At 47.1% G+C, this 14,843-nt stretch overlaps 1 protein-coding gene and 1 long non-coding RNA gene across 2 annotated transcripts; both read left to right on the top strand.

Annotated features, from left to right (window-relative positions):
- The first annotated feature begins 208 nt into the window (after positions 1–208).
- LOC127672849 (uncharacterized) lies at positions 209–4,211 on the top strand. Its single transcript, XR_007975031.1, has 2 exons — positions 209–500; positions 3,950–4,211. It is a non-coding gene; the product is annotated as an uncharacterized LOC127672849 (long non-coding RNA).
- An 8,159-nt stretch (positions 4,212–12,370) lies between these two features.
- Positions 12,371–13,643, top strand: Hcar1 (hydroxycarboxylic acid receptor 1). Its single transcript, XM_052168256.1, has one exon. The coding sequence runs from the start codon at positions 12,446–12,448 to the stop codon at positions 13,499–13,501; it is 1,056 nt and encodes a 351-aa protein (XP_052024216.1). The 5' UTR covers positions 12,371–12,445; the 3' UTR covers positions 13,502–13,643.
- The last annotated feature ends 1,200 nt before the right edge of the window (positions 13,644–14,843 follow it).

Here is a 14,843-nt window from a genome sequence, read left to right on the forward strand (position 1 = left end):
CAGGTAACACAACTGGGTTTTTTAGGAAACCAGAGGATGTAAAACCTGCTTACAAGACTGGTTCTCGGGGTACAGGCAATTCCACGGGCCTGCTCTCAAGGGACCTAGCAACTGCTTACGTCATCACTTACCGCCAGGTGTGCCAAGTGTGGGCTGCAGATAAAAAGGACCGCCAGCCACCCCAGCCCTCTCTGCCCTCATGGCTCTCTTCTCCCTGTGTCTGTCTGTCTACATGTCCACCTGTCTGACAATATCCCTTCCCCAAGTCCTCACTCCCCTCCTCTCCTCCAATAACAATCTTTTTACACCTGATCTGTTGCATGACATAATTTCTCAGGGGTGCACCTTGGCTGGGCCTGCCAAATATACCCCCTCATTGTATTATATTTCACGACACTGATGCCGTAAGCTCGGAGGGGCTCTCCTGGTATCTAACCTCATGGGGATCCCACCTGCCCACGACACCTGCGACTGGTCCACTGCTGGACCACAGACAACTGGTGAGTTCTTGCTCTAACTCGGTTTAAATGCTGCTTCTAGTCTGACATTGCCCTGGATGACGCTTCGTTTGTCCAGCATAGTGTCCCGCCCTCTTGGCTTCTCCCGAACATCCCAGCACCAGGTAAATCGTGTCTGCTGGGGCTCAGTCGTGGTCCCTGACCACTGGATGATAATTCACTGGACAGCTTGTACGTTCTCATTTTGGTCTCCCCTGGGTCCCTGGGATGCCTCACACCCGGGACTGGGACTCCTCATCCGTGGGAACTGTGTCCTGGTACACCTAGCTTCTAAACTTGTGAAACCTGGCCTCGATAGATCACCCAAGCGATCTGGGGACCATGAAAACAATTCTCCTTTCTTTATTCTTTTGTGCCTGCTCCAAGTCCTGTTTTGTTTTTGTCCGGCCTCCCTCGCCCACACTGCGTAAATGTCTTGCCTGGAAGTTTGCAACAGATAGGAGCAAAAAGTCAACACACACGTCTACTGCAGCCTCTGCTCTCAAATTAGATTCCAAATTTTGCAGTGAATGTATGTATATGTATATATGAATGTATCTCTTGGATGCAACTCTCATCTTCAAAATACATGTCTACTAGAAACACAAATGTTTTTAACCACATACACATGTGTGTGTGTGTGTGTGTGTGTATGTGAATGTAACTCAGATGCAACTCTTATCTTAAAAATATATATCTACTAGAAACACAAATATTTTTAACCACACCATGTGGCTTTTGTTTATCTTGACTGCTGACATCACCAGGATGTAAACAGCCACACAGCTTACAACATCTTATAAAAAAAGAAATCTAAAAAAAAAAATAATAAGTTCTATTCAGATTAACAAAAGCTAATTCGAGCTGTATGTCTACTTATAGTTTTGCTAATTGCTCAACAGCAAGCTGCCAGGAAATGTAGATATGTAGCAACGTATGTTTGATAAATAAGATGTATTTAATAATCAAAATAAGGTCTAGTCAGGTTCACAGCAATGTTTGTCTAGCTTTTTTGTCTTTTAAGTTTTAGGTGTTTGGCTAAACTAAGCCTCACAGAAATCTGCAGTATTCTATAATGATGCAATATGGTAAGATCAGTAAAGTTGCTACACTCTCTATGGACTGTATCTATGATTAAAAGTTTTATTTTGATACTAGAAGAGCTTCAATTCAAAATTGGGATTTTTAAATGCTAAACCTAGCCAGGCAGTAGTGGCGCACACCTTTAGTCCCAGCACTTGGGAGGCAGAGGCAGGTGGATTTCTGAGTTCAAGGCCAGCCTGGTTTACAGAGTGATTTCCAGGACAGCCAGAGCTACACAGAGAAACCCTGTCTCGAAAAAAACTAACTAAATAAATAAATAAATAAATAAAGGTTAAACCTAAATTTCTAGTCTTCTGAAAGCTACCCTTGTAAACTGGTAAGGATAACTAAGAAATGCAAATTAATAGTCACCCTATAAAATGATCAAATCCTTTACTGTGTTCAGGACGATATACTTAATTACAAGAATAATCCTTATTTAGCCTCCTGTGTGAGGGTCAAGGTTAAGCCTAGGATGAGTAACAAGGCGCAGGCAGTTTGTCTATAAGTTCCGAGATACTTTAGGTAGATAGGTGGTCCGCAAACACTTCAGAGATCTGCAGAATATGGCGTTTAAAATGTCTCATACAAAAGCTTCTCGTGATAGAGAGACTCATCAGCTCCTGGCAGCATTCCTAACTCCTCCAAAGAAGACGATGGACACAGAAGAACCCAGCGCATCCTTTAAATGTGGCCATGCTGGCCACTGCACTATAACTGCCCTTTAAAACCTCAGCTGCTGATAGCATGTTGTCCAGACTGTGGCCATGCTGGCCACTGCACTATAACTGCCCTTTAAAACCTCAGCTGCTGATAGCATGTTGTCCAGACTGTGGCCATGCTGGCCACTGCACTATAACTGCCCTTTAAAACCTCAGCTGCTGATAGCATGTTGTCCAGACTGTGGGCAGGCAGGGCACTGGGAAGTTGATTGTCCCACTTTGCCTAGACAACGGTCAGACAGTCCTCCCAAAGAAAAGTCTGTCAAAACTTCTGGTGGCCAAAGATAGATGCCCCACAACCACGGAGGAGCCTTGTGTCCAGGTAGCCGGTAACTCTTAATCATTTTTGTAGACTCAGAAGTGACTTGGTCTGCACTTCCTTGTTACTCGGGTGAGATTTGTTCTTTTCAGATGTCTGATGGGTTTTAAAGACTAGACTATGTAACCAACCACCTGTGTCTTGTGGTGAGTTATTGGATTGGAAAAAAAGTGTAAAGTTCATGTAAGTTCTGAGGATAGAGGCTTAGGTGTGAGGATCTAAGAAAGTGTTTTAGGATCTAAGAAGGTGTTTGAAAGTTGATAAATTGCAAGTTATGAAGGTTGGAGGATGTAAAAGCTTAAATAATGATTGATAAGAAAGTGATTTAAGGTATAAAAAAGGAATGAAATAATGTTTCAGATTTCTTCCCTTCCCTATGTGACTATTAAGACTTCAAACATTCAGAGCTTTAATGTTAATCAATACAGCTCTGATAAGTTATTAGTCTAACTCTGATAAAGCTGTCCACAATATGATCCACTATTATCATTATCACAAGCCCCAGAAACGAAATACCCATTTTAACATTGAGTTGAGATTCGCATAATGTAATAGCCATCATATAAAGTGAATATTGAGCTTGACTACAGGGGCTCCTGAGTAGGAGGTAAAGGCAGAGGATCCAAGTTTGAGAACAGCCTGGTCTACGTAGTTCTAGGCCAACAAGACACAACGGGAACCTGTCTCAAAGCAGACAAACAAGCAAACAGCGGCCGCCATGACTCGCTACTTCATTTTCAAACAGCGAACATTCGACTGACCTGGTAGAATCAGTCTGTACGTAATTCCAGCGACCTGGGGGGTGAGACATTCAGAACTGCAAATTCAGTACTTGCTTGACTTACAGAGAATGAATTTGAGCTCAGCCTGGACAACTTAGTGAGACCCTGTGTGGTGGTTTGAATGGCCTCCATAGGCTCATAGTTTGAAGGTTTAGTCATCAGGGAGTGGTACTTCTTGAAGGATTGGGAGGTGTGGCCTGGTTGGGGTGGGTGTGGCCTGTGTGTATATGTGTGTATGTATGTGTGTATGCATATCTGTATGCATTGTGTATATATGTGTGTGTGTATGTGTATGTATTGTGTATATATGTGTGTATGTATGTGTATGTGCTGTGTGTGTTTTTATGTATGTTTACATATGTATGTGTATGTATGCATGAGAGAGATAGCTCACATGAAAGCACAGGTACAGAGGTTAGGGAATGACCTATGGGAGTCAGGTCTCCCACCATGTGGGTTCAAGAAGATGAAACCCAGGTCTCCGGGCTTTACTGGCTGAGCCATCTCAGCGGCAATTTTCTCCTTCTCTTGCTTTTATTATTGCAGTGCTGTCTGGAACCCAGAGGCTGGCACAGGCTAAGCAAGCTGTCTGCACTGAGGTGAAAGTGCTGCCTGGGCCATCGCGCGCTGCCCTCGTCCTTACTCTCTTCAGGTCAGCAGGTGACACTGATGACTGAGCTCAACCTTTGGGACCCGATTGGTGGAATGAGAGAACTGGCTCCCTCCCTCCGGTTGTCCTCTGACTGCCACAGTGTGTCAAGGGATGCGCACTGCTCCTCCGCAAAAGGAATAAATAAATAAACTAGTAGCTAGTTTAATTAAATAAAAAATTAACGATTCTTTCTTTAAATGTAACTTAAATAGCATTACTACCTATAACTAGTAATAATCCCTTAATGATCTCAGCTTGTCAATCAATAACAATATTTCCCTCAGTGTCTCTGGCTTCTCACTGGGAACTCTGAATCAGATGTCGATCAATATGTTTCTTAAATCTGGGCTTTCTCCCTTTTAAAACTTTTTGACATTTCATATGTTCAAAGAATCCATCCTTGCTAGGCTTTTTCTTTCTTTATCTTTCTTTCTTTCTTTTTTCTTTTTTTTTTGTAGTTTTCAAAGTTTATTTTGAAATGGCATGGAAACTTCCTTCTGAACCTGTCACAGGTCAGGGTGACACATGACCACACTGTGAAGCAATCCTTGCTTCCCCACTAGGAGGATTTTCTCCCTGCTTTAAGCCCTGGCCAAAGCTACCTGTAGAGGGAACAAGCCAACTTAAAAAAAAAAATAAATGACACATAATGACATAAACCATAAACCTTCAATTTTGTCAGTAATTCTTCCCTTACAAAAAGGTGTTTGGGAATAAAGAGTCCTGGGGCTTGTTTATACTCAAGGACTCAACACTGGCATTGAAAAGCCACTACTCCATAATAGTCTCTCGTGCGCTGATATTGCTTAATTTTGTGTGGGTGTTTTGACTGCATTTACATCTGAACATAAAGTGCATGCCTGGTGCCGGGTGGAGACTGGATGAAGCCATTGGCTCCCCTGGAACTAGAGTTGCTGACAGTGGTGATCGGCTGTATGGGTGCTGAGAATTGAACCAGTGTCTTCTAGCAGAGCGTCCAGTGCTCTTAGCAGGTGAACCACGTCTTCAGCCCCCCACCCCTTCCTTTATTGATTTCTAGAAACCTGATTTACTAGAAACTTGGTTTGCAGCTGGGCGGTGGTGGCACACACCTTTAATCCCAGCACTTGGAAGGCAGAGGCAAGCGGATTTCTGAGTTCGAGGCCATCCTGATCTACAGAGTGAGTTCCAGGACAGCCAGGGCTATACAGAGAAACACTGTCTTGAAAAAAAAAAAAAAACAAAAACAAAAACAAAAAAAAAAAAAAAAAAGGAAAAAAAAAGAGAGAGAAACTTGGTTTGCAAGTGAACTTGACTATTAGAAAGACCCTTTGTTGTTGTAGATAAGGATTACCCAGCATGTGGGAGGCTGAGCCTTGGCTACATAGAGAGACTCTGTATAAAAAAACTAAAACAAAGTGAGCAGCATTGGGCTGGAGAGACTCTCCAGAGTAGAAACTGCTCTTCCAGAGGATTTGGACTGAGTCTGATTCCCGGCACACACATTAGGAGGCTCACACATGCCAGGGAATCCAGGAGTGAGACGGAAGGCAGACGGAAGGCAGACGGGAGACAGACGGGAGAAGCTATCTGACCAGCTAGCATGGTGTATAAAGCGATAAGCAAGAGGCCTTGTTTCACAAACAGAAGCTGAGGATTCTGGCACTCATACACACAAATAGGCACAGATTAAAAACAAAAGGTTTAAATAAAATATTTTTGGACTAGCCAGGCCTTACACCCAATGATGGATATCCTTATAAAACATTAATGGAGTCTGTGCCCATAACTCAGTGACAGAATAATTATCGTAGCTTATATGAAACTGTAGGTTCAATCTCTAGCACATACACATACATATACATGAACAAACATACACATACAAACACAAACACATGCACACACAAACACATGCATACTCATACACACATAAACACATGCACACACAAACACATGCACACACATACATACTCATGCTGGAATGCATAAACAGATACACTCTCATATACATGCACACACTATACACAATACACATGCATGCACACAAGACCATACATACCTGCATACATACTCATGCACCTACACATACACATACTCCACATAAACACACATATATACATGCACATACATAAACTCATGCACACACATAGACACATACACACACTAAATATGCATAAACATATTAACACAATACACACATGTACACACATGTACACACATGTACACATATACACAACACACACACAGCATGCACACTACATACACAGAGACAGAGGCATAGAGACAAAGTCAGGACAAGCAGGGCGTGGTGGCACACGCCTTTAATCCCAGCACGCTAGGGGGGAAGAGGCAGGCAGATTTCTGAGTTGGAGGCCAGCCTGGTCTACAGAGTGAGTTCCAGGACAGCCAGGGCTATAAAAAGAAACCCTGTCTCCAAAACAAAAACAAAAAGAAAGGACATAGAGGGATGGAGCCTTAAGGTAAGGAACTTGGAGTGCTAGAACTAGAACCAGTCCTTGAGCCATGAGTGGAGCCCAGGCTGACACCTAGATTTCAGCCTTCTGGCCTCCAGGGTCATGAGAGTCTGACTTGAGTCGCCACACTTGTGATAAGTTCTTACACACATCAGAATAGGGAAGCTCTGACGGTACACACTCCCACCCGTGGCTGGGGAAAGAGTTTTGGGGAAGCAGAGTTCTGGATTTCATACCTCTCCTCCTCCTCCTCCCACCTGCAAATAGGAGTAGGAAGGGAAGCCCCACTGGGAAGTCCATCTCCTGCCCTTGTGGAATGCCAACTCATAAAACTATCAGAGTAGGCGGCACCAAAGGGTGTGTGTGCCCTGAGCTGATTCCAGACCAGCCTGGCCGGTTTTAAATGGTTCCTCCTGCCTGGTAGGGTCTTCTCTCAGTCAGGGCAACATGTGCACACGGGCTGGGTCCTGCAGTCACTTGCTCGCTCAGTCATCTATGTAGAATGCACTGCCTGTGTCTTTTCTCCAGTCCATGTGTTGGGCTCCAGGGGCTCCTGGAAGACACAGAGGAAAGCATCGTTATGTTCCTGTTTGTTGTGCGCACGCATGTGTGAGTTTGAGAGTGTGTGGGGGTGGTAAACTGGTTCCTGGAAGTGTCATAACCTACAGCAGAAGACTCTGGAGTTAAGGGAAGTGATATCTCTTAAGCTTTCTATTCCATAAGGCTCCTTAAACATCTCCCAGCCAGATATGGTAGCTCATGCCTTTAATACCAGCACCTGGGAGGCTGAGGCAGGCGGGTAGATGTCTGTGAGTTCAAATCCAGCCAGGACTACATAATGATGCCTGGTCTCAAAAACAAACAAACAAGCAAACAAACAAAAAACTAGTTCCTTCTTTTCTTGCCCAGGAGATTCTAACAGTTCTCTTCCATTCCCTAAGCTCTTTCTATAATCCAGAGCCCAGGGGCCCAAGGTACCAATTGCATTTTGCTAACTCCCATTAAATTCATGCCTAATAAAATAAAAGCATGTGTATGCTGCTCTGTGATCTCTGGATTCATTTTCCCACTATCGTGGGTGTATCTACCACATTTAGGAAATACTATTTTAGACTATTGTGGTGTTGGTTTGTATGAGAATGTCTACTTAGGCTAACATATGAAAGTGCTTGGTTCCTAATTGGTGGAACTGTTTGGGAAGGATTAGGAGGTGTGGCCTCAGCCAGGCCGTAGTGGCGCACGTCTGTAATCCCAGCACTCTGGGAGGCAGAGGCAGGCAGATTTCTGAGTTCGAGGCCAGCCTGGTCTACAGAGTGAGTTCCAGGACAGCCAGGCCTAAGAGAAACCCTGACTCAAAAAAACTAAATCCAAAAAAAAAAAAAAAAAGAGGTGTGGCCTCATTGGAGGAGGTGTATCACTGAGGAAAGGCTTTGAGGTTTCAAAAGCCTAAGCCAGGCCTGGTGAGAGAGAGCCATCTTCTCTCTTGTCTCTGTCTCTCTGTCTCTCTCTGTCTCTCTCTGTCTCTCTGTCTCTCTCTGTCTCTCTGTCTCTCTCTGTCTCTCTCTCTCTTCCTGGAACTTAAGGAACAGATGTGAGCTCTCAGCTACTTCTCCAGCACCATGCCCACCTGCCTGCTGTCACACTCCCTGCCAAGATGACCAAGGTGTCACTTCACAGCAGTAGACACAGAATAGCCTAAGCGGGACCTTGCTTTTTGTTACTGATAGCCATGCACCTGTTCTATTCCCCAGCTCTGTTCTGCTCCAGACATCATGTGACTGTTGAGATGTCCTGAAGCACCAAGAAGAACACCCCAGGGATACATTCAATAAACATTTTGGGTTTTGTTTTGAGACAAAGTCTCATTTTATAGCCCTGGCTGTTCTAGAACTCACTCTGTAGACCAGGCTGGCCTCAAACTCACAGAGATCCACCTGCATCTGCTTCGTGAATACTGGGATTAGGAGAGTGTGCCGCCACACCCTCTTCTACATATTCATTGTAAAAAAAAATTATTTTTAATTGTGGGTGTGCCTGTGTGTCTGTGTGTGGGTAGGGACACACGGCTGCCGGTGCCAGAGGGGGCTGGAGGCAGAAATCCTGAGGCTGGACTTGAAGGTGTGATGCCTCCCAGTGTGGGTGCTGAGAACTGAGCCCGGATCCTCCACAAGAGCAGTAAGCGTAGACTCCAGCTCCAGGGGATCCAATGTTTTTTTTCTGATCTCTGTTGACTCCTGCATGAACATGGTGCACATGCATACATACACTCAGGCATGCACATAAAATACAACTTAACAAGTCCTTTAAAAGTCACGCCTAGGGTCCTTCTTTATTCTGTGCCCCGTCTGACGAGCACATAAGAATTTGTCTTCAGAGCCGGGCGGTGGTGGCACACGTCTATAATCCCAGCACTTGGGAGGCAGAGGTAGGCGGATTTCTGAGTTCGAGGCCAGCCTGGTCTACAGAGTGAGCTCCAGGACAGCCAGGGCTATACAGAGAAACTCTGTCTGGAAAAAAAACAAATCCAAAAAAAAAAAAAAAAAAAAAAAAAAAAAAAAGAACCACAAGAACCTGGTGATTAATCCAAGAAATGAGAGCTCCAGCCTGGAGCAGGATGATGAACCTGAAAAGCTTCAGAGGCCAGGCAGGTGCCGTCCTGGGGAGGTGGACTGTCTTGCCGACTGCTGCTGTCCTGCGGGCTGCGGCTGTGAGGGACTATAGCCTAGCGTGGGAGATCCGCCAATGGTCTGTGAGAAGGTAGGCGCTGGGAGCTCTAGGTCAGGCCTGCAACCCCAGTACTTTGGGGTCAGAGCTAGGAAGAAGATCTATGAGTTTGAGGCCAGCCTGGTCAACACAGTAGTTTCCAGGCCAGCTTGAACTACAAAAAGAGATGCTGTCAACAAACAAAAACAAAACGACCCACAGGAAGAAGCAAATAGATAAAGTACAAAAAGGCAGAAATCTGAGCCAGGCAGTGGTGGCGCACACCTTTAGTCCAAGGACTCTGGTGGCAGAGGCAGGAGCATCTCTGTGAGTTTGAGGCCAGCCTAATCTACAGAGTGAATTCCAGGTCTTCCAGGGCTATACAGAGAAACCTTGTCTCAAACAAAACAGAACAGAAAGGTGGGTTTCGAAAGACCATTTAATTCTGTTAAACAAAACAAAACAAAACCTGTGAGCCAGGCAGGCATGGCGGCTCAGCCTTGTAATAACAGTACTCAGTATAGCTCAGTACTGGGGTAGCCTGAGCTAGGGTGTGACTGCGCCTCAACAAAGAAAATAAGTCACCTGTGGATGTAGCTCAGGGGTAGAGCAGTTACTTAGCCTGAGCAAGGGTCGCGTTTCATTCCCCAGCACTAAATAATGAACACATGGACCAAACCATTTTTTTTCAACCACGTGCGGCCTGTCCTCAGCATTTCCCAGGCTAGATGGGAGCTAGTGAGTCCAATAGGTGCAAAAGGAAAGAGGATTGTAATCGCTGAGCCTTGCTGGTCACAGTGGACTAGGTCTAGAATCCTGACCCTTGAGGATGTGCAGGCAGGAAGACCACAGATTCAAGATCTGCTTGGGATAGATACATCTCAGAAGTCAAAGACAGATAATAGGGGCAATTTAGAGAGATCCTGTTTCAGAATAAAGGAGGAGGGAGAGGAAAGAGCAAGAATAAGAGGGGAGGAGGAGAGGAGGAGGAGAGGAAGGGAGGACGGGAGGAGGAGGGAGAGGAGGGGAGGAGGAGGAGAGGAGAGGAAGGGAGGACGGGAGGAGGGGGGAGAGGAGGGGAGGAGGAGAGGAGAGGAAGGGAGGACGGGAGGAGGAGGGAAAGGAGAGGAAGGGAGGAGGAGGAGAGGAGAGGAAGGGAGGACGGGAGGAGGAGGAGAGGAGAAAGAGGAGGAGGGAAAGGCCGGAAGAAAAGATATGACACACTCCACCGCAGCTCAATAGCAGCACTGCCCAAGAATACCTGCACAAAGCCTTGGGCTCAATCCACAGGACGGAACAATGTCTCTGTGGTAGTTGAATGTCAACGGCCAATGGGAGGAAGTGAAAGCAGGTAGGATGCGGTTTCTATGGTTACATGGGAGGTGACTGTGTCAGTGATGGGGGAGTAGTGGGTGATGTCATGGAGGTGACAGTGTTTGTGATGGGGTAGCAGGGGGGACACATGGGGCTGATTTGGAGTCTAGTATTCACCTGGGAAAATGTAAACAGCGTGGTGAGGCTGGAGAGATGGCTCAGCGGTTAAGAGCACTGACTGCAGCTGGGCAGTGGTGGCGCACGCCTTTAATTCCAGCACTTGGGAGGCAGAGGCAGGAGGATTTCTGAGTTCCAGGCCAGCCTGGTCTACAGAGTAAGTTCCAGGCCAGCCAGGGCTACACAGAGAAACCCTGTCTCAAAAAAAAAAAAAAAAAAAAAAAAAAAAAAAAAAAAAAAGCATGGACAGGTCTTCCAAAGGTCCTGAGTTCAAATCCAAGCAACCACATAGTGGCTCACAACCATCCATAACAAGATCTGACACCCCCTTCTGGCGTGTCTGAAGACAGCTACAGTGCCCTTACATGTACTAAATAAGGGACTCAGGGGTGAAGAGCATCTCCTGCTCTTCCAGAGGACTGGTGTTAATTAGTTCCCAGCCCCACCTCACTGCCGAAACCACCTGTAACTCCATCTCAGAGGATCCAGCGCCCTCTTCTGGCCTCCATGGGCACTTACACATAAATAAAACATATTTATTTAAAGAGGTGTGTGTGTGTGTGTGTGTGTGTGTGTGTGTTCTAGCCTTGATCAGCATGTCACCATGTAGAAGAATGTACTCATGTTCTTTCCATGCACCCCACCCCATTCTTCCTAAATTGGGAAAGGTGGCAGGCGAATACCCTCTCAAGCCAAAGGACAGGAAATTTTAGCAAAGACTCCAGTTTTTTAAGCAGTCTCGTTTTGCCCATGATTATTTTAGAAATTAACTCCTTAAGCGACGCCCTGGTTCCACGCTCACCCCACTAACGGGCTATGAGGAGATGTTTGCCTCTTCTGAGCCAACGGTTGGAAACAGAGCCAAGGCTTTGCAAAACTAAGTAACTATCTTCTGCTCTCCAGTAGAGCAGGGCCCCGACTCCTCGGAAGAGGCTGCCTCATGGAGACAGCAAAAATCATTTTCATATCTCTTTGGGGGGGGGGACGTGACAGAAGGACTAGAGCCCCTAAAGCCCAGAATTTTACACATGCTGACTGTGAGCTACACCCTCAGCCCAGAAAGAATTTTTTCTGATGCCGGATGGATGTTTAAAACTGCATTTCCCTGCAGACCCTCCCAGAAATGGAGACCGTGCTTCTGGGTGTGGGCACAGGAAGTGGCCCTGAGAGGCTGCAGAGCACAGTTCCCCCTCTCTGGCACTGCATGGGAGTGTCCCAGGGGATTCAGGAGGCCGGGGTAATCAGGCAAAGGTTAGGGAGGAAAGCAGCCAGGCAGAGGCCCAGAAGGACTCCAGGAAATGTTTAGATTTCTCCACCAGGAGGGAGGGCAAACAAGCTCCCCCCCCATCCCCACCCCCCAAGCCTTCTGGCAGCTCAGAGCATTCTGCAGCCCAGAGTGTGAGGGAAAAGACACAACCAGAAAAGAAAAATCATCCCCGGGCTGGACCTAGCAACCAGCCCGTATAGCGCCAGACCCCCAAGCTGCGGCCCAGGAGTGCACACCTATGGAAAACTGCTTGCGCCCCAGAGCCTGACCCAGCTGCAGGCTTCAGCTCTGTGGGGGACATGCAGCTCGTGATCCGGGTTGAGGAGAAAGGACGCGCTGCCGGCTTTGGTTTCCTGGCTGAAGTTTCTCTTGTGGGTGCAGTGTCTGCATCCCAGGGCAATGAGGTTAGGGACCCAGCTGCTAGGGGAGCCGTAGTCTTCAGATAGGCAGCGGTGCCCTTGTGCCAGTCACCTAGGATGCCCGTCCTCTCTCCAACTGCTATGGAGAACGGGTCATGCTGTCTCCTCGAGGGGGAGCCCATCTCCCAGGTGATGCCGCCTCTACTCATCCTGGTCTTCGTGCTTGGGGCCCTGGGCAACGGCATAGCCCTGTGCGGTTTCTGCTTTCACATGAAGACCTGGAAGTCAAGCACTATTTACCTTTTCAACTTGGCGGTGGCCGATTTTCTCCTCATGATCTGCTTACCCCTTCGGACAGACTACTACCTCAGACACAGACACTGGATTTTTGGAGATAGCCCCTGTCGCCTGGTCCTCTTCACGCTGGCGATGAATAGAGCCGGGAGCATTGTCTTCCTCACCGTGGTGGCTGTGGACAGGTATTTCAAAGTAGTCCACCCCCATCATACGGTAAATGCCATCTCCAATCGGACTGCAGCCGCCGTCGCCTGTGTCCTCTGGACTTTGGTCATCTTGGGGACTGTGTATCTTCTGATGGAGAGTCCCCTGTGTGTGCAGGGGCCGGCGCCGTCTTGTGAGAGCTTCATCATGGAGTCAGCCAACGGGTGGCACGATATCATGTTCCAGCTGGAGTTCTTCCTGCCCCTGACTATCATCCTGGTCTGCTCATTCAAAGTGGTTTGGAGCCTGAGACGGAGGCAGCAGCTGGCCGGACAGGCTCGGATGAGGAGGGCCACCCGGTTTATCATGGTGGTAGCGTCTGTGTTCATCACGTGTTACCTGCCCAGCGCGTTGGCCAGACTCTACTTCCTCTGGACGGTGCCCTCGAGTGCCTGTGACCCTTCTGTCCACACAGCCCTCCACGTCACCCTGAGCTTCACCTACCTGAACAGCATGCTGGATCCCCTCATATACTATTTCTCGAGTCCCTCTTTCCCCAAATTCTACGCCAAGCTCAAAATCTGCAGCTCGAAACCCAAACGCCCAGGGCGCTCAACGACCCGGAGGTCGGAAGAGATGCCAATTTCGAATCTCTGTCGTAAGAGCTCCGTCGATGGGGCAAATCATTCCCAAAGGCCATCTGAAGGGCCGTGGGATCTCCAAGTGTGTTGAATGCCATTCAGACAATCAGCCCAACGAGGAGGCAGAGAAATGGGCAAGTGTGAGTTAAATCTGAAGGGTGGGGGGGACCTGAAAATGTTCCCACTTTTTCTCAGCTGTATCTTTCTCAGGTAGAAATGGAATCCACGCCCCCCCCCCCACCTTTTCCAGAAGGTCCCAAATGAGTTGGTTGTCTTTAAATACTCTGATGGCAATGGTAAGGGGGCAGCGTGTGAGTGTGAAGGAAACTGTAGGTGTCGGGAACAACTCGGAGCCCGTGTTGTTTTGCACGGCTGAGAAAACCGGTCTGAGCCTTGCTGGGTCTTGTTCTAGCTCGGAGAGAGTTAACAATCTCAATAACTCGTCGGTATTTCCTGGACTGAAAAAAATAGAAACTGACCTGTGTCAATACACTTATTTCCAGCTGAGCGAGACCCTTTATTTACCACAGGACACCCAGTCCTAGCTGGGTTCTTTTTTTTAAATCTTCCCTCGGGAGCCGCCACCCATGTCAGTGTTTGAACATCCAGGTAGCCCAGGAGGGCAGCAAAAAGAATCTGTTCTAACCTTCCAGTTCCACGGGTTTTTTTCTGATTTTAGGTGGTTTGTTTCTTTGAGGTTTTTTTTTTGTTGTTTTTTGTTTTTTGTTTTTTGTTTTTTTGTTTTTTTGGGTTTTTTTTGGCGGGGGCGGGGGGGGGGGGCTTGGTTTGGTTTAGTTTGGTTTTTGTTTTTTGTTTTTTTTCGAGACAGGGTTTTTCTGTGTAGACCTGGCTGTCCTGGAACTCACTCTGTACACCAGGCTGGCCTTGAACTCAGAAATCCACCTGCCTCTGCCTCCCAAGTCCTGGGGTTAAAGGCCATGCAAAGATGCTCAGGGACTTGTCTACTCGTTATCAGCTATCGTCTCTCCAGTGGAAACTGAGAGCCTGCTTATCGCAGCCAGGGGCTCCTTCCAGGTATTTGGGACGGGTTAGTTCAAGCAGGGTTGTTTTCACTGTTTGACGCATGAGTAAGAGTTGAATCCTCCCTCTCTCCCTTCTCAAGTCTTTGTTGAATCCATAGTGTGTTGTTCCACTCTGTCCAGCAACCTTGTCTGTTTTGTCTTTGGTCCTGGGACCTTAACCAAGCTAGGCAAGCACTAACCACTGAGCACTACTCCCAATCCCCTTGTGTCCCTTTTAGCTGTAGCGTTGTTAGCCAACTCTTGGGATAAAGTAAAGCACTAGGGGTGGCAGCAACAATAGCTCTACTTCCTTCCATCAGTGTCTAGACTTCTAGTCAACATCTTTGGGGTCTCCTCCTATCGTGAGCCTCCCTCACGCACATATGTTCCCCAAATACCACCTGGAGTTCT

This window comes from Apodemus sylvaticus, chromosome 22, assembly GCF_947179515.1.
Source record: "Apodemus sylvaticus chromosome 22, mApoSyl1.1, whole genome shotgun sequence".
Lineage (NCBI taxonomy): Eukaryota > Metazoa > Chordata > Mammalia > Rodentia > Muridae > Apodemus > Apodemus sylvaticus.

Excerpts from the sequence above, each read along its gene's own strand:
- Hcar1 (XM_052168256.1), top strand. The coding sequence starts at position 12,446 with ATGCCCGTCCTCTCTCCAACTGCTATGGAGAACGGGTCATGCTGTCTC.